The sequence below is a fragment of the Oncorhynchus kisutch genome, linkage group LG1 (genome assembly GCF_002021735.2).
Source record: "Oncorhynchus kisutch isolate 150728-3 linkage group LG1, Okis_V2, whole genome shotgun sequence".
Taxonomy (NCBI): Eukaryota; Metazoa; Chordata; class Actinopteri; order Salmoniformes; family Salmonidae; genus Oncorhynchus; species Oncorhynchus kisutch.
The window spans coordinates 65,178,051-65,196,505 of record NC_034174.2 but is presented as its reverse complement, the minus strand read 5'-3'; the positions used below and the strand labels follow the sequence as shown (position 1 = coordinate 65,196,505).

At 41.5% G+C, this 18,455-nt stretch overlaps 1 protein-coding gene across 7 annotated transcripts in view; it reads right to left on the bottom strand.

Annotated features, from left to right (window-relative positions):
* The window catches only part of LOC109889410 (regulatory-associated protein of mTOR), a 178,069-nt gene that overhangs the window by 86,940 nt on the left and 72,674 nt on the right, over positions 1-18,455 (bottom strand). For all 7 annotated transcript variants that reach the window (XM_031829912.1, XM_031829923.1, XM_031829914.1 and 4 more), the window contains exon 7: positions 18,055-18,230. In XM_031829912.1, coding sequence (XP_031685772.1) covers positions 18,055-18,230 — 176 coding nt within the window. The remainder of the gene's footprint in view (positions 1-18,054; positions 18,231-18,455) is intronic.

Sequence of the window (18,455 nt, the reverse complement as noted above, 5' to 3'; positions counted from 1 at the left end):
TTTTGTCTACCTGCATTGAATAGAAATTTACCAGTTTGTGTAGCAATGCATAATTACAACATTAACTAGCATGTAATATTGCAACCAAAGTGTTGCCGCAGGCGCAAATAGTAATGTCATAATTATTAAGATTAGCAATGAAAAAGTAACAAAACATGTTTGAGAAAGGCAGAGGGAGTTGATTTTACTTTTATACTTTGATGAAGTATTATCATTGTATAGCCTACTATTAAGAGACTACTAATAACATTTAATGGGTGGGAATCCTATTCTGTGCAAGTGTCATAACTATTACATTTTCGTTTTTAAGCTATCAGAGAAGATCATTCCCCGTCATCCACCGATCCATACAATGACACACTGATGCTGAAAAAAAGGGGAACATTTGGATTAAATCAGAGGCGGCGCCGTGAAAAAAATCAAACAAATGTATGTGGTGATGAACTTACCTCCAGTATCCACTGAAGGAAACTCTTTTGAGCAGCACCCTGAACAACTTCCACAAGTACAACATGAACCTGCACCTCCAGAGCTGAAGCAACCATCTGAGTCCTGGACTCCAGAACTAGAGTAATCCCTTGAGCCTCAATCTCAAACACCGAAACAACCACTTGCTTCCTCCACTCCAGAAAAAAAGTGAAGGGTGTATCAAAGCATTGCAATATAACTTTGAGAAAGATATCCAGTGTTTCGTGCTTACTTTTAGCAAAACTACAGTTTTTTGCACAATGTTTATGGAATGTTTATTAATGAACGCTTTGTTGGGAATGTTCCATGCTGATTTAATCCTATGTGAATTAAATTGTACCTCATGTGCCAGTTAAACTATGTAGCATAGTAAAACCCATGTTCTTTATGTGTGTGGAGTATGGGTCCACACACACACACACACACACACACACATGGAAGATAAGTTCAGATAGCCTGCACATTTTAAACATCTTATCCTGTTTTTTTACAGTTTTAAACTTAAAATAGCTAAAAGAAAAATACTATTGCTGCTACTAATAATAGTTCATATGATCATTAGTGTTATTGCTGAAGGAATCACATTTAATTCAAATTTGTGGGCCGTAGTGATCAGTGTCATTCAGGGTAACAAAATTGTGATTCAGTATAACACCAGTATTTTATATTAAAATACAAAAACTGTTTTGTTGACTCAGAGACAAAAACAAATCTCAAAGGATGAAGTTCAAGATATTTAAATAGGTTTTTGAAAACATTTCAGTGTAAGGCAGGACATTTTTGTAAAAAGAAAAAAATGAAACAAAATTTGAGTTGTGACCCCGTGACACATCAAATATGTGGCATTAAAAATAAAATGCAATTTTTTCTAGGTAGTTATTTCTGCCAGTCTATGCATGGATATACAGTGGGGAGAACAAGTATTTGATAACCTGCAAAATCGGCAGTGTTTCCTACTTACAAAGCATGTATTGGTCTGACATTTTCATCATAGGTACACTTCAACTGTGAGACGGAATCTAAAACAAAAATCCAGAAAATCATATTTTATGATTTTAAAATAAATAGAAAGAGCTTTCCGGGCGCTGTAATTGACGTTTTAATTATTGCTACTTTAACAATTTTATACGTCTTTGACATATACACAGAGACGCACACACATACAGTTGAAGTCAGAAGTTTACATGCACATTAGCCAAGTACATTTAAACTCTGTTTTTCACAATTCCTGACATTCAAGCCTCGTAACAATTCCCTGTCAGTTAGGATCACCACTTTTTTGAAAGAATGTAAATTGTCAGAATAATTTATTTCAGCTTTTATTTCTTTCATCACATTCCCAGTGGGTCAGAAGTTTACATACTCTCAATTAGTATTTGTTAGCATTGCCTTTAAATTGTATAACTTCAGTCAAACGTTTCAGGTAGCCTTCCACAAGCTTCCCACAATAAGTTGGGTGAATTTGGGACCATTCCTCCTGACAGAGCTGGTGTAACTGAGTCAGGTTTGTAGATCTCCTTGTTCGCACACACATTTCCTATAGGATTGAGGTCAGGGCCTTGTGATGGCCACTCCAATAACTTCAATTTGTTGTCCTTAAGCCATTTTGCCACAACTTTGGAAGTATGCTTGGGGTCATTGTCCATTTTGAAGACCCATTTGTGACCAAGCTTTAACTTCTTGACTGATGTTGCTTCAATATATCCACAATGTCCCACCCTCATGTTGCCATCTATTTTGTGAGGTGCACCAGACCCTCCTGCAGCAAAGCACCCACACCACATGATGCTGCCACTCCTGTGCTTCACGGTTGGGATGGTGTTCTTCAGCTTGCAAGCCTCCCCCTTTTTCCTCCAAACATAACGATGGTCATTATGGCCAAACAGTTTTACTTTTGTTTCATCAGACCAGAGGACATTTCTCCAAAAAGTACAATCTTTGTCCCCATGTGCAGTTGCAAACCGTAGTCTGGCTTTTTTATGGTGGTTTTGGAGCAGTGGCTTCTTCTTTGCTGAGCAGCCAAGTTATGTCGATATAGGACTAGTTTTACTGTAGATAAATACTTTTGAACCTGTTTCCTCCAGCATCTTCACAAGGTCCTTTGCTGTTGTTCTGAATTTGTTTGCACTTTTTGCACCAAAGTATGTTCATCACTAGGAGACCAAATGTGTTTCCTTCCTGAGCAGTATGACGGCTGCGCGGTCCCATGGTGTTTATACTTGCGTACAATTGTTTGTACAGATGAACATGGTCCCTTCAGGCGTTTGGAAATTGCTCCCAAGGATGAACCAGAATTGTGGAGGTCTACAATTTTTTTCTGAAGTCTTGGCTGATTTCTTTTGATTTTCCCATGATGTCAAGCAAAGAGGTACTGAGTTTGAAGGTAGGCCTTGAAATACATCCACAGGCTCACCTCCAATTGACTGAAATGATGTAAATTAGCCTATCCGAAGCTTATAAAGCCATGACAATTTTCTGGAATTTTCCAAGTTGTTTAAAACCTCTTGATTCTAGCCATCCCGGATCCGGGATCGTGAATACAGCCTCAAGCTCATTACCATAACGCAACGTTAACTATTCATGAAAATCGCAAATTAAATGAAATAAATATGCTAGCTCTCAAGCTTAGACTTTTGTTAACACTGTCATCTCAGATTTTCAAAATATGCTTTTCAACCATAGCAAAACAAGCATTTGTGTAACAGTATTGATAGCTAGCGTAGAATTTAGAGTTAGCATTGAGTGGGCAACATTTTCACAAAAACAAGAAAAGCATTCAAATAAAATAATTTACCTTTGAAGAACTTCGGATGTTTTCAATGAGGAGACTCTCAGATAGCAAATGTTCAGTTTGTCCAAAAAGATTCGTGTAGGAGAAATCGCTCCGTTTTGTACATCACGTTTGGCTACCAAAAAAAAAACGAAAAGTCAGTCATCAAAACGCCAAACTTTTTTCCAAATTAACTCCATAATATCGACTGAAACATGGTAAACGTTGTTTAGAATCAATCCTCAAGGTGTTTTTCACATATCTCTTCGATGATATATCGTTCGTGGAAGTCTCCTCTCTCCCCTGAATCACATGGATGAATGCGTGCAGCTTGGAGATTACGCACCAATTTAGACAAAGGACACCGGGCGGACCCCTGGTAAATGTAGTCTCTTATGGCCAATCTTCCAATGATATGCCTACAAATACGTCACCATGCTGGAGACACCTTGGGCAAACTGCAGAAAGCTTAGGCTCGTTCATGGCACATTCACAGCCATATAAAGAGACAATGGAAAACAGAGCCTCAAATTCTGCTCATTTCCTGTTTGAAGTTTCATCTTGGTTTCGCCTGTAGCATGAGTTCTGTGGCACTCAATATCTTTGCAGTTTTGGAAACTTCAGAGTGTTTTCTTTCCAAAGCTGTCAATTATATGCATAGTCGAGCATCTTTTCGTGACAAAATATTGCGCTTAAAAGGGGGATGTTTTTTTATCCATAAATTAAAAGAGCACCCCCTATATCCAAGAAGTTAAAGGCACAGTCAACTTGGTGTATGTGAACTTCTGACCCACTGGAATTGTTATACAGTGAATTATAAATTAAATAATCTGTCTGTAAACAATTATTGGAAGAATGACATGTCATGCACAAAGTAGATGTCCTAACCGACTTGCCAAAACTATAGTTTGTTAACCTGTCGAGCGGAACCCCTCGCCAACAGTCAATGAAATTGCAGGGCGCCAAATACAAATCAGAAATCTCATAATTCAAATTTCTAAAAAATACAAGTATTAGGCACCATTTTAAAGATACAACTCTCGTTAATCCAGCCACAGTGTCATAAATGCTTTACAGCGAAAGCTCCACAAACAATTATGCTAGGTCACCACCAACTCACAGAAAAACCCAGCCATTTTTCCAGCCAAAAATGAATCACCATTATTCCATGTTACACAATACATGTATGTTTTGTTTGGTAAAGTTCATATTTATATCCAAAAATCTTATTTTACATTGGCGTGTTATGTTCAGTTGTTCCAAAACATGCAGTGGTATTGCAGAGAGCCACGTGAATTCACAGAAATACACATTATAAATGTTGATGAAAATTCAAGTGTTATGCATGGAAATATAGATAAACGTATATAGCAGCAAAGGAGGGGGGGGGGACCAACTCCATATTAATGCCCATGATTTTGGAATGAGATGTTCGACGAGCAGGTGTCCATATACTTTTGGTCATGTAGTGTAGGCTGTATCCTCTTTCAAAATGTAGCAAGTGTTATCATTCTTGCTGCTTCCACACACACACACACACACACACCTGCGAGATCAGGTGTGCGCGTGGTCTCAATTTAATAGAGTAGGCAATAGACTATGCACGGGCGGAGAAGCACGGGGCAGTTATCTTTCCAAGGAAATGTACTTCCTAAATATGATTAGGCTATAGTTTACTACATTTCGTAGAAATAAAAGGCACAACCTAGATTGGAGCCAATGGCTTAAGTAGATGACCATGTTATTTATACAATCTCGTGAAAGTGACAAACTGACACGTTTCCATTTTTGTCAAAAACAACTTCATTTCAAAGGAGTGACTGATTTGACAGCTTGCACATGCGCAGTTCAGCGCGAGACGACCATTAGACCCGACGAGGAGTTTCTGTGCTTATCTAGCCAACGTCACCATGACATCGGAGAAGCAGTCTCTGCGAAATACACTTGATTGAACATGTGAGGTTACACAATGCTTTGCTTCCCCACTGTGAAGTCACGACAGAGAAGGGACAACAGCTACATTTAGATTATACTCCGTGTGCGTTACACCCTCCTCCCATGTTTCCCCCTTCCCCCTATTGACAAAGGAGATGTGAAGACAGAGAGAATTAGTTAGTTTGCTGACACATTTTCATTCAGAATTGATCAGTGATGTGCATTTTGAAGGTGTACTGTCACTCACATCATAGATAATGACAAGAAGCTACTAGAGGTGACAGGAAAGGCTGTCTCAGTTTCCAGGAGGGAAGGGCTCTCTCTCTTACACACTTTATTTTTCTGTTATATGTGTGTGTGTGTTTACATGTGTGAGAACTTAGCTTCCTTAGCAAAAAACACACACGTTGCCCAAGTGGCATGATATTGAGGCAGTCACCTGTCAAGGAGTTGGCAGCAGAATAGGAGTCTTGCTTAAAGATTCACCTAACCATCTGATAAGCATGCGGAGTCCCTCAAGAATCACTATCGTCATTTCCTTTCCTTATTTAACCCTCTTCTCCCCTTCTTTCTCCCCTACTTTCTCCTCTCTCCTTTCCCTTTCTTTTTATCCCCTCTTGTTCCATCCTTTCCTCTCTTCTCACCATCTCTGCTCTTCTCATTTTCCCCCTCCATTACCATAGCCACCCTCTATCTGAACATGGGGGAAATCCCTTGAAGACAGTGCTCTATCAGTACAGTAATGATTTTCTGCTCTGGTGAGCAAGGAATCTCTCTCTCTATATTCGTACTCACTATCTCATCCCCATCTTTCATCATCTTCCCTCGGTGCATTTTCTGCAGGTTAGGAAGCCGAGGTAAGCCTGTCTTAGTGAGCTTTCGCATCTGTTTTTCTCACTGCGGCGCTGAATGCAAATAGCTAAGGGGAGAAGCACATGCCTCTTTCAGCATGGAACGGAGAAAGAGGCAGAGTTCACTAAAATCGAGACAGGGCTGATAATGGATATTTCTAGCATTGGAAATCTTTCTTTGTTATGACCCATCTAATACCTTTACTATAAGACTATCAAATCCTTAAGCAATTTGAGACTAGGCTGTAGAAATATCTACATTTATTTTTCCCAGATAAGTTGTGGCCCAATGAGCCAATTGGCAAATAAGGATTAGGTGGCCATGATAATATAACGTTGGGTTTGAAATTTACATAAGACAATATACTTGCAACCAATACCAAGAGCTGTATAGTGACCACTTCAAACACAGTTTAATGTCTCAACCAAAGAATGAGTATTACTAGTTTTATGGAATGATATGCCTATTAATGTCCTTGTTCCCCCAATGGTAATATTATACACCAATGCATCCCACTATTACAAATATTTTTTTATTTAACCTTTATTTAACTAGACAAGTCAGTTAAGAACAAAATCTTATTTACAATGACGGCCAACCCTGGCCAAACCCGGACAATGCTGGGCCTATTGTGCGCCGCCCTACGGGACTCCCAATCACAGCCGGATGTGATGCAGCCTGGATTCGAACCAGGGACTACATGCACCACCCTGAGCATGAAAAGATAGTTGAAAAGGAAATGGCTACTCCAATCTTACACGTTTTATCAGAAACGGACATTTGAAGTACCCATTAGCCTATACCTCATCCTTAGGGAAAAAACATATGCGAGCGACAAATGCCTGTCTGTACAGCATGTGTGAGACCTTGCAGAGTTCTTGCCAATACTTTCGATTTGTAATAGAATTGCTATGACACATACCGCAAAACTTCAATTAATAGCCTGGGCGTTTGTTTTCTTAAATCACTGACCAAAGCAGGCGCTCATGAGAGACAGGCATCCATTTCCTTAATGGACACAGCTTTTTCTCATTTGCATAATTCATTGTTTAATTCCAGCATTTACTTCCAAAATATTAATCAATTTCTTAATTTCCTGCGTGAATGTGTTATGTACATTTCTTATGCCTCTATAAAAACAAAGACACTTTCTTGACATAATAATTATTATTCTCTGACTGCATTTTCCACCATTCTTACCTTCTCTACTAGAGGGCATGTCAGAGCAATTTCTATAAATTTTTTATAAATTTCCAACATTTCTATATAAAAAAATTTTTGGGTCATAATAGGGTATTGTGTATAGATTGATCAGGGGGGAAAAACAAGCAACTATAGAATAAGGCTGTAACAAAATGTGGAAAAAGTCAAGGGGTCTGAATACTTTCCGAATGCACTGTAAATGGCAGAAAAGTTCCTGGAGAGGAGTTGATCTGTTCTGAAAGATATGTTGAGGAAGTGAATAAATACCGCTTTGATGTCATTAGGGGTGTGAACGTTTAAATATTAAAACCTTTAACCTTTAAAGGAAATTGGAATCAAAAAATATATATTCATTTGAAATATACTTTTTACTAAATTAAAAATCGCATTGCAGCTTGCTCTTCATCTTCACTAGTGATGCGTTCAGGATTCAGTCTTGCATATAGAATATCCTAGCCTATTCATTGATGATATGCCTTAACCTTACTGAAGTCGCAAGACATTGCAAGCCGAGACATGTCAAAAAACAGCATTCTGTAGCGAGATACAGCATTTGATTCCTGATAGACAGGCCTAGTGCATGGTTCTGACTCAGTCTGCCTGGTGGCCGACCTGCCTATACTGTGACCCTCCCCTCTCTCTCCGTCCCTCGCAAGCTCGCTATGAAAGATACAAATGTTTGTAGTGCGGCAACTAAGTCCACTCGGTTTAAAAAATACTGAATCTTAGGAGTCGTTTCCTAGTGGAAGATGTGTTTTCTTTCTACTAAATGTCTTGGCAAGTCACGTTATTTAACACATTCAAAAGTACTTTTTTAGGAGAGTGTGATCTGCGCGCAGGCAGCATATAGACAGCTCAGAGATGATTTCATTGACAGTTCTGGTTGCCAAGTGATGGTCCAGCTTCAGAAGCCGCATTCTACTGCATTGTGAGTTGACGTGATATTTTTCTTATTGTTTGAATGGAACTGATTTTTTAATTTTTTAATTAAATGGCAGTTTAAACAGTAAGCTACATTTTCAATTTGTCACATTCCTATATGTCATGCAAGCAAACCACACACCAAATGTGCACTGCATATTTCTATATGTGAAAACGAGTGTCATTTACAGTATGAACATTTATGATCGCTATTCTTGATTTAGTTACAAGGATGACATGCGTTTTTACCCTGGGTTGTCCTGAACAGAATAAGCCTGTTAGTTGTACAGTCATGGCCAAAAGTTTTGAGAATGACAAATGTTAATTTTCACAAGGTTTGCTGCTTCAGTGTGTTTAGATTTTTGGCAGATGTTACTATGGAATACTGTAGTATAATTACAAGCATTTCATAAGTGTCAAAGGCTTTCATTGACAATTACATGTAGTTGATGCAAAGAATCAATATTTGCAGTGTTGACCCTTCTTTTTCAAGACCTCTGCAATCCGCCCTGGCGTGGCTATCAATTAACTTCTGAGCCACATCCTGAATGATGGCAGCCCATTCTTGCATAATCAATGCTTGGAGTTTGTCAGAATTTGTGGGTTTTTGTTTGTCCACCCAACTCTTGAGGATTGACCGCAAGTTCTCAATGGGATTCATGTCTGGGGAGTTTCCTGGCCGTGGACCCAAAATATCACTGTTTTGTTCCCCGAGCCACTTTAGTTAACACTTTTGCCTTATGGCAGGAGAAGTTGCTCTCTGAGGATGTGCTGGTACCATTCTTAATTCATGGCTGTGTTCTTAGGCAAAATTGTGAGTGAGCCCACTCCCTTGGCTGAGAAGCAACCCCACACTCAGGATGCTTTACTGTTGGCATGACACAGGACTGATGGTAGCGCTCACCTCGTCTTCTCCGGACAAGCTTTTTTTTTCGGATACCCCAAACAATCGGAAAGGGGATTCAGAGAAAATGACTTTACCCCAGTGCTCAGCAGTCCAATCCCTGTACATGTTTTTCAGAATATCAGTCTGTCCCTGATGTTTTTCCTGGAGAGAAGTGGCTTCTTTGCTGCCCTTGACACCAGGCCATCCTCCAAAAGTCTTCGCCTCACTGTGCATGCAGATGCACTCACACCTGCCTGCTGCCATTCCTGAGCAAGTTCTGTACTGGTGGTGTCCCAATCCCGCAGCTGAATCAACTTCAGGAGACGGTCCTGGCGCTTGCTGGACTTTCTTGGGCGCCCTGAAGCCTTCTCCACAACAATTGAACCGCTCTCCTTGAAGATACGATAAATTGATGATTTAGGTGCAATCTTACTGGCAGCAATATCCTTGCCTGTGAAGCACTTTTTGTGCAAAGCAATGATGACGGCACGTGTTTCCTTGCAGGTAACCATGGTTGACAGAGGAAGAACAATGATTCCAAGCACCACCCTCCTTTTGAAGCTTCCAGTCTGTTATTCGAACTCAATCAGCATGACAGAGTGATCTCCAGCCTTGTCCTCGTCAACACCCACACCTGTGTTAACGAGAGAATCACTAACATGTCAGCTGGTCCTTTTGCGGCAGGGCTGAAATGCAGTGGAAATGTTTTTTTGGGGAATCAGTTCATTTGCATGGCAAAGAGGGACTTTGCAATTAATTGCAATTCATCTGATCACTCTTCATAACATTCTGGAGTATATGCAAATTGCCATCATACAAAATGAGGCAGCAGACTGTGAAAATGAATATGTGTCATTCTCAAAACTTTTTGCCATGACTGTATAATATAATAACCAAATATAGCCTATTAACAGCTGAATATAGAGAAAGCATGCCAACTGTGCCAGTGAGAAATGTTTAACGTTAAACCCTGCACGTGCATGCACACACATACGTGCATGCCTGTGTATATGTGCACGTGTGTGTGTGTGCACGCTTGTTTATGTTTGTGCAAGTGCGTGTATGTGAGAACTTCCTTAGTGAAAACACACACGATGCCCAGGTGGCAGGGTTGGCATGAGGAGTGTGGTCGGAAGCACCAACGTTCCAGGAGATTGAGGCAGTGACCTGCCAAGGACCAGCAGAACAGCAGTGTACTGGAAGATGGAGCTACAGTCACACGAGGCCATATGTTGCTCCCAACTAACTGGTAAGCAAATGGCCACTGGAATGTGTTCTCCCCATTCTGCTGACAAGTATTTATGTTCCGCTCATACACAAGTAATAAAGGCTAAAATAAATAAAGGATTAAAAAAATCTCTCCCTCTCCCCCTGCCTGCCTCTTTCCCTACCTGCCAGCCTCTTTCCCTACCTGCCAGCCGCCTCAGTCTTTCCCTCCTTCCCGTCTGCCTGCCTCATACCTACTTTCTTTATCCCCTCTTTCCCACACTTCTTTCCCCCCTCCATCACCTTAGCCTCCCCCCGCATCGGGGAAATCAGAAATTATTTTCTTGCTCTGGTAAGCAAGGAAGCCCTCTCTCACTCTTCCTATATTCATTTCTCTCCCGCTCACCACCCCCCTCCCTCTTTCGTTCACTTTCCTCCATGCAATTTTTTTTTTTGCAGGTTTGGAAGCAGAGGCCTTGGTGTCTTTGTGAGCCTTCGTCTGTTTTTTTCACTCCGGGCTGAATGCAATTAGCTAAGGAGAGAAGCACGTCTCTTTCAGCATGGAAGGGAGACAGGGTGAGAGTGAGGGAGAGAAAGAGTGCCAGAGAGCGAAAGAGGCAGATTTCACTGCAGTCTCGAGATAGGGCTGATAATAGATATTTCTAGAATTGGAAAACATTGTTATGACCAATCCAATGATGTTCACTCTAAGACTATCAAATCCTTAAGCAATAAGACTTGGCTGTAGAAATATTATCTACCGTTATATTACTTCATCATGAACCTTTATTTTTACCAGAAGTTGAGTGGTCAAATGAGTCAATTGGGAAATAAAGATTAGGTGGCCATGATAAATTTAGCCAAGACACAATATTCTTGCAACAAATGTCAAGAGATGTATCATGAAAGGGAAACAGAAAACCTACAAATGAGACCTTTAATGTCTCAACCAAAAGAATGAGAGTTAAAACTTTTGGGGAATTACATGCCTATAAAATGTCCTTCCCCAAATGGTAATATTGTACGCCAATGCATCCCACTATAACGGATCTTTGGAGCATGAAATGATAGTTGAAAAAGAAAATGGCTACTCACTTTCCTCATAAACTGCCATTTGAAGTACCCATTCGCCTATACTTCATCCTTTGATAGAAAAATCATGAGTGACGTGTGTCTGTACGTCATGTGCACGTACACATCTGAGCCCTTGACGAGTTCTTGCCAATACCTTCGATTTGTACTAGAATTGGCCCTGTTTGAAACCAGAACAGTGCCAAACGCTAAGATGCATATCCCCTCAAACTACAACACTAGGGCATAAGGAGAGCGGGTGTGCTGGGTATTGTTGTTCACAGGATAAGAGATCAGATTCTGCAGTGGTTTTTCAGTACCAATCTATTCCCGATTGTCCAGAAATTGCCATTTTAAAAGTCATTAATATTTATGACACTACATAGACCTCATTAAAACTGAAGGTCAAAATAGGGCCCCCATAGGGCTCTGGTCTAAAGTAGTCTACTATATAGGGAATATGGTGCCATTTGGGATGCAGCGTAAGTATTATGTTGACCTTCAGTAGAAATAGAATAGAGAAAGGGGAAAATTGAAATCCATGATGTTTATGACAAAAACAACTATTTTTTTAAATGTCCTATGACATCTTGAAGTTTGCCCATCCTCCTCACCCACATATCTCAGCGTCATTTGTCAACGATATTTCCAAAGGGCTCGGAACCTGCTAAAGCATTTATGATGTTAGAATCTGGCAAACAGTGCTTTGCAAATACAATGTCTACTCTGAAAAACTTCAAACTGGCATGACCTTGTCATTTCTAAGGAGTCAAATGGAGAACAGCAACTACCATAAGAACAATTTATTCTATCAATCGGACATTGTGACAGCCATTCTGGATCGAGGAACTCCAGTTCGATTTGAGGGCTTGACATGAACTTTTTTAGCCATTTATCTTTCGGACAAGTTTGACAGAAAGCTCAAATCACTTGCGCCCCCCCCCCCCCCTAACACCACGGGCCAAAGACGTGACTGAAAATTGCATTTGATGCAAGGAACCACGTCACAAAATAATATTCACTATTACAGTATCATTGGTATTGACAAAGAAAGGATGCTTCTCTCTGATCCCATGTATTATAAAGTCTCTCCTGCCGTTGTGGCCTTGAGCAAGGCACTTAGCCCACCACAAAGTACAATACTGCACTAATAGGCCACTGTATAAAACACGTTGGCCGTCAACCCTCCATCTGGAGACCTACTGGGTGGCACGCTTTTGATCCAGACCTGCACAAACACACCAGAGTCAGCCTGTTGAGAAGGTGATTTAAAAAAAAATTAAAAGTTCTCACACAATCGTTTATGTTCGAGCAGGGCTAAATCAAAAGCCTGCACACCCAGTAGCTCTCCTGGAGGATGGTTGGTCACCCTGCAACATTACAATTACAACCAAATACTTGCTAAAAATAATTCCCTTCATGAACCAGGGATCAAATGGCTAAGGAAGGCGAGGTAGCTAAGATGTTAATCTATTTGTAAGCTTAAAATATTCAGTGTTCAGGGGAGATCTTGGCAGCATAGGAGTTACTTGTCAATAAGGCCATTTAAGAATATTTGTTTGACTTTTTTCAGAATGACATGGCCAGTATTGAACAGAGGACAATCCTAACTAATTTTGAGCGCGTGAGAGACGTAGGGGTTTTCAACCAGAGTACGCAGCATTGGTTTCATCAACTATGAACCAGTATGACCTGCGTGTCGGCCATTTGCGGTTATACACGAGTGCCTGTGGCAAGTTATTTTAGGACATGGGACATGACAATGACATTAATACACACTGATAAATAGTTAACTAGTTGACACTGATAAATAGTTAACGAACTAATTTAAAACATTGTGTAGTTTGGCTGGTCATGTAGATAGACTGTAGTATATCAATGTTTAACAAGCAGCACAAATCTCTCCCTCAGTAACAGCCCACTGACAAACGCAAGTGATGCACACACCATGACTTTTCCAGGATTTATTGCTGACCAAAGAATTTGCTATAACTAGGCAAATAACTCACTAACTAGCAACAAATATCAACAAATGTGCACTCGCGGTTATTGTCACTTTGATCTCAAAAACGCATTTGGCAACTGCATGATTGAAAGACTGTCTATGCAGGCCTACAATAATTACACTCAGATGTGTTCTGCAGAGATTGGGAGGACAGCGTGCAACAAATTGCTTCCGGAGGATACGGATCCAATTCTGATCTGAGTAGCCTCATTGTTTGATAGTGATTTCTGGGTGATTTTGTCAATTCCAACAATTTAAATCTATATTTTCTTGTCTGACTTTTTTTTACTTGCCCGAACAAGCAGACAGTCCCTTTTCAGCAAACAAACGCTTGTTTCAAATAAACACTGGGTCTAAATGAATTGTTTATGAGGTTACCATGGACACAGCTTTGATACTCCCATGGTCATGTGCATTAAACTTCATTATTTTTATCTGTCAACGTCGCAAGCCATGGCACAACCAAATTCATAAAGCAAAATTCCGGCGAGGCAACAGCCAGGCATTTTGGAATTGATCCAAAACGAGTGCGAGGATGGCAAGTCAAAAAGTCAAAGTTCAAGGGCGAGACTATGAGGTGGATCAGAAGAGGGCGAGACTATGAGGTGGATCAGAAGAGGGCGAGACTGCGAGGTGGGGAGAGGAAAAAGGAGAAAGACAGGACAGGCTCTAATAAACGCTGGTTGTGATCGGTGATGAAGCAAATAAATGCCTGGTCTACTAATTGAAGTGATGGTATTCAAAGACATTCAACCTGACATGAAAGGGCCTGGCCTGCATGTTGCCACTCCGAGAGAGCTTTCATCCAGCAGAGTTCCACCCCCACCCAAATGCAGAGGCCTCTTGGCCCCCCCTGCTCCATGGCTTCCCTCTGTGCAGAGGTCACCACAGTACAGTACCCCTTCCATATTAAAAATGACAAGGCACGGAAAGAGAAAGAAAAGCTCCACATGGACAATCCAGACACACTATTTGCTGACTGCTATACAAATGTGAACGTAAGCAACCTAATCTTCCACACAGACCATCCCTGGGCATGGCACACAGCTATAAGAGCACACTACCCTGCTTTTAAGAGAGAGGGTATTGGCAGAGGGTGGAAAATGAGGACCCTGAGACCGAGACACCCTCTGTCAACCTGTACAAGAATGGAACAGTGGTGTTGCAGGGCGGCGTCATACATTTCCAAAAGGACTGAATCACAGTGAGAGCACAGCAGGAGAAGCTTTCTCTGGGTGACGTCTCCACCCACCTCGAGCAAGTCTGATCACACCTCTTCAAACTGTCCTGCAGACAAGGATAGTCACACTGTACCTCCCCCCAGCACATAACACCCAGGTCCCACAACTGCACTTCTCCTCCATCACAGAGGGATACACTCACTGAGCTGGAGAGAGACATGGTGGCACTCAGGGAGAGAGCTAGTCCACATACTCTCCAGATAGCACAGACACACAAATTAGACCAGCACAACCCCCCTACAGTACCCAGGGGGCTGAAGTTGGAGATAGACTGCTGTCTGAGAGAGCTGGCTGCACTCCGGTCTGAGGTGAGAGACCCGAAGGAGGAGAGAGAGGAACACATGGCACAGCACTGCAGGAGGAGGTGGGAAAGCAGAGGTGCGACAAACAACCAGTCATGAGAGCTAGCCCCTACCCCCCCGAAGAAGCCAACAGAACAGTCCACTTCAGACATTGACCACAGCAGGACAGACAAGGCAGGATCCACCAACCCAGCAGACAACCCTCTTGGCATCCCCCCTGTCAGCACACCAGATATCTCTCCTGACAACACTCCCACACCAACTGTAGACACACAAAAGGCAAAGAGTGTGCTCTAAAATGTATATCCCATTTGTGTCAATGATGAGGAAACTTTCTCCAAAACACCAAGTGGCTATAATCTGGTATCTGAACACTCAGCGAGCCCTGGAGTTGCTGTCAGAGGACCAACTAGGGTCACCCAGCCACATTATAATAGAGACAGGCACAAACAAACAGAGCCAAAATAGGAAAGGGTGGCCACAGCACTCAGAGTGATTAGAAAAGTATTTTCCACTTTCCCCAATGCACAAGTGGTTATCTCCACCCTGCTACCAGGAAAATAATTTTGCCCTGCCACCATACAACAGGTGAACGCAAGCATTTCCTGGGCCTGTGTCTCAAAACCAAATGTTTACCTGGCTCACCACTCCACCTTGTACTTGAACAGCCTTTATGACCAGGTCCAGCTATACAAGGCAGCAGTCACAACCTTTGCCAGGACCCTGAAGGACATCACCCTCAACCACAGCCCCAGCACCTCACACAGGAGCAACCGAGAAACTGACACCCCACCCAGACCGGGAGGACCTGCACCAAGATGATCTACACCAAGAGGACCTACACCCAGACCAGCAAGACCCCCTCCCCCAGGAGGACCTGCACCAAGAGGATCCACAGCAAGAGGACCTACACCCAGACCACAACACCAACAGTTACATCCCCACCCCAACCAGTCAACAACTCCCCAAACAAACTCTAGCCACACCCTATATAGGCACCCCCAGATCGGTCTTATGCCCCTTCTGCACTTTCCTGCGTTTGCCAGCAGCTCTTCGCTGTGCTTCAAGCATTGCGCTGTTTATGACTTCAAACCTGGTTAAATAAAGGTGAAATAAATAAATAAAAAGGTCTATCAACTCCAGAGATTAGGCTGGCATAGTGCCTATAAGAACATCCAATAGTCAAAAGGTATATGAATTATAAAATGGTAGAGAGAGAAATTGTCCTATAATAACTACAACCGAAAACTTCTTAAACTGGGAATATTGAAGACTCATGTTAAAAGGAACCACCAGCTTTCAAATTTTAATGAAACAGCAGGGAGCAGGTCTCGAACCCTCGACCTTCTAAGCCCGAAGTCCAGCGTGCTATCGACTGTGCCGCAAAAACATGCTCGTGGGGCAGAGTCGATATCCGCGCGTAAAAAACCAAGGGTCGTTACAATATGTTCTCATGTTCTGAGCAAGGAATTTAAATGTTAGCTTTTTGACATGGTACATGTTGCACTTTGACTTTCTTCTCCAACACTGTGTTTTTGCATTATTTAAACCAAATTGAACAGGTTTCATTATCTATTTGGGACTAAATAGATTTTATTTATGTATTATATTAAGTTAAAATAAGTGTTCATTCAGTATAGTTGTAATTGTCATCATTAGAAAAATATATTTTTTTAATTAAAGAATAAAATCGGCCAATTAATCGGCATGGGATTTTTTTGGTCCTCCATAAATCGGTATCGGTGTTGAAAAAACAATCTGTCGACCTCTAATTTGCACATCGTTCCAACACTGTATATATCCATAATAAGACATTCGAGATGTCTATTCCTTTGGAACTTCAGTGAGTGTAATGTTCATTTATCGTTTATTTCATTTTGGTTAATTAGCCATTTCACTTGCGTTGGCAATGTCAACATACGTTTCCCATGCCAATAAAGCCCTTTGAATTGAATTGATAGACAGTGAGGATAGAGGAGAGAGATGTTCCGGTTTATGAAGCATCATGTTTAATATGCACAGATTGGATAGATTTGGGTCCGTGGCCTAATCCCATTGTGAATATGAAACTGGGCAATCACACGGGAAATCACACACACACACAGAAAATACACTGATGGTTAGATAGATAGAAACGTCTGAGGTCTCCACTCATGAGTAACAGAGAAACACACTACAGAGAACACCGCAATGCCAGAGTCATGTTCATTAAGGAAAAAACCCACACCGTGAAGTTGAACACTGGTGACCGCCTAATTCAATGTCCATTTTCTCCCCTTTATAAACTGACCGTGACCCTTTTCCAAGAGGATTACTGAGCTAGCGTCCCAGTTGAATCACCTCTCTGCCAGACATCAACACAGTAAAGCTGGCAAACACCATACTATATTGTTGAAATCACCTTTGGTTGGTAAGCAAGACCTCAGTGTAATCTACATGCTAAATTGGCTCTACCACAGAGACAGACAGAGAGACAGACAGCACTAGAGGCCGACACTTGGGAAAATGGAATGATATCCAATTATATTAGTATGTCAAATGAAGGCTATGCCGATGTATTCCCCTGAAGTACAGTATGTTCAAATATGTTCAAAACTAATAACGCATCAACGCTTTAGAGAGCAGGGATGTCAACGGTTGGATTCTGGGTAAACTCTTAACATTGAGATATTAAAGACATGATGGATCAGATGCATAGTGTATAAAGGAGTGAGAAGTTAATGGTTCTCTGAAGTTAGACAATAAGCTTGGAATGTGCTGAGTGCAGGGAAAACAAATGGCATGTGACAGTACTGATAAGGGGAGAAACCGTTGAAGGCTCATATCACTTAGTTCCCTGCTTAGTAAGAAGGATGCAATGTTTAGAGATACGGAGGAGACTGGGGTATGAATACCACCACAGGGGAAGCCATGTCTTTTGTCTGAATACAGCTGACCCTTTGAGAAGAATTCAACTTGGTTAAGCTTCTCTAGTGTCCGTGAGTCATTTACTCTGAAAAATTTGACCCTAACACTACTAATGACCATACTTATGTGGAAAATATATATCTAAATCGTTTTCATTTGGCATACTAATATCAATATCATTGGATATAATTGAACAAGGAAAGTACGCCATTTAGACAGGGTGTCTGAGAATAAGGAGTTTTAAGTTGGAGTGATCCATCTTTTGGCTGGTCCACTGTGGCTCTTACCAGCGCAGGGCGATCTTGATGGGCGTGGTGAGGCAGGAGGTGAAGAGGTCAGCGGGGAGGTCAGGGTTCATGGGCAGTAGCTCCGAGGCCTCGCAGGCAGCCAGCTGGATACAGTTCTTCATGGAGGGGGGGAGAGGCATCTGGGCCAGGGGGTGGTTAGGGTTAATGGCTGCCACCTGGAAGAGGACAAAAAGACTTGGATTGGAGATGAGGCTAATAGAGGGACAGGCTATACAGAGACACAGATCTAACAGATAAGCTGCACAGAGGGACACACCGGTGTCATGCTATCCCTGTCTGAATGAAATACGTTTTAATTCAAAAATAAAAAGGGTATAGACAAACAGAGAACACCAGGGAATAATAGAAAAATAGAGAAAATATGTAATACTGAACTCGCA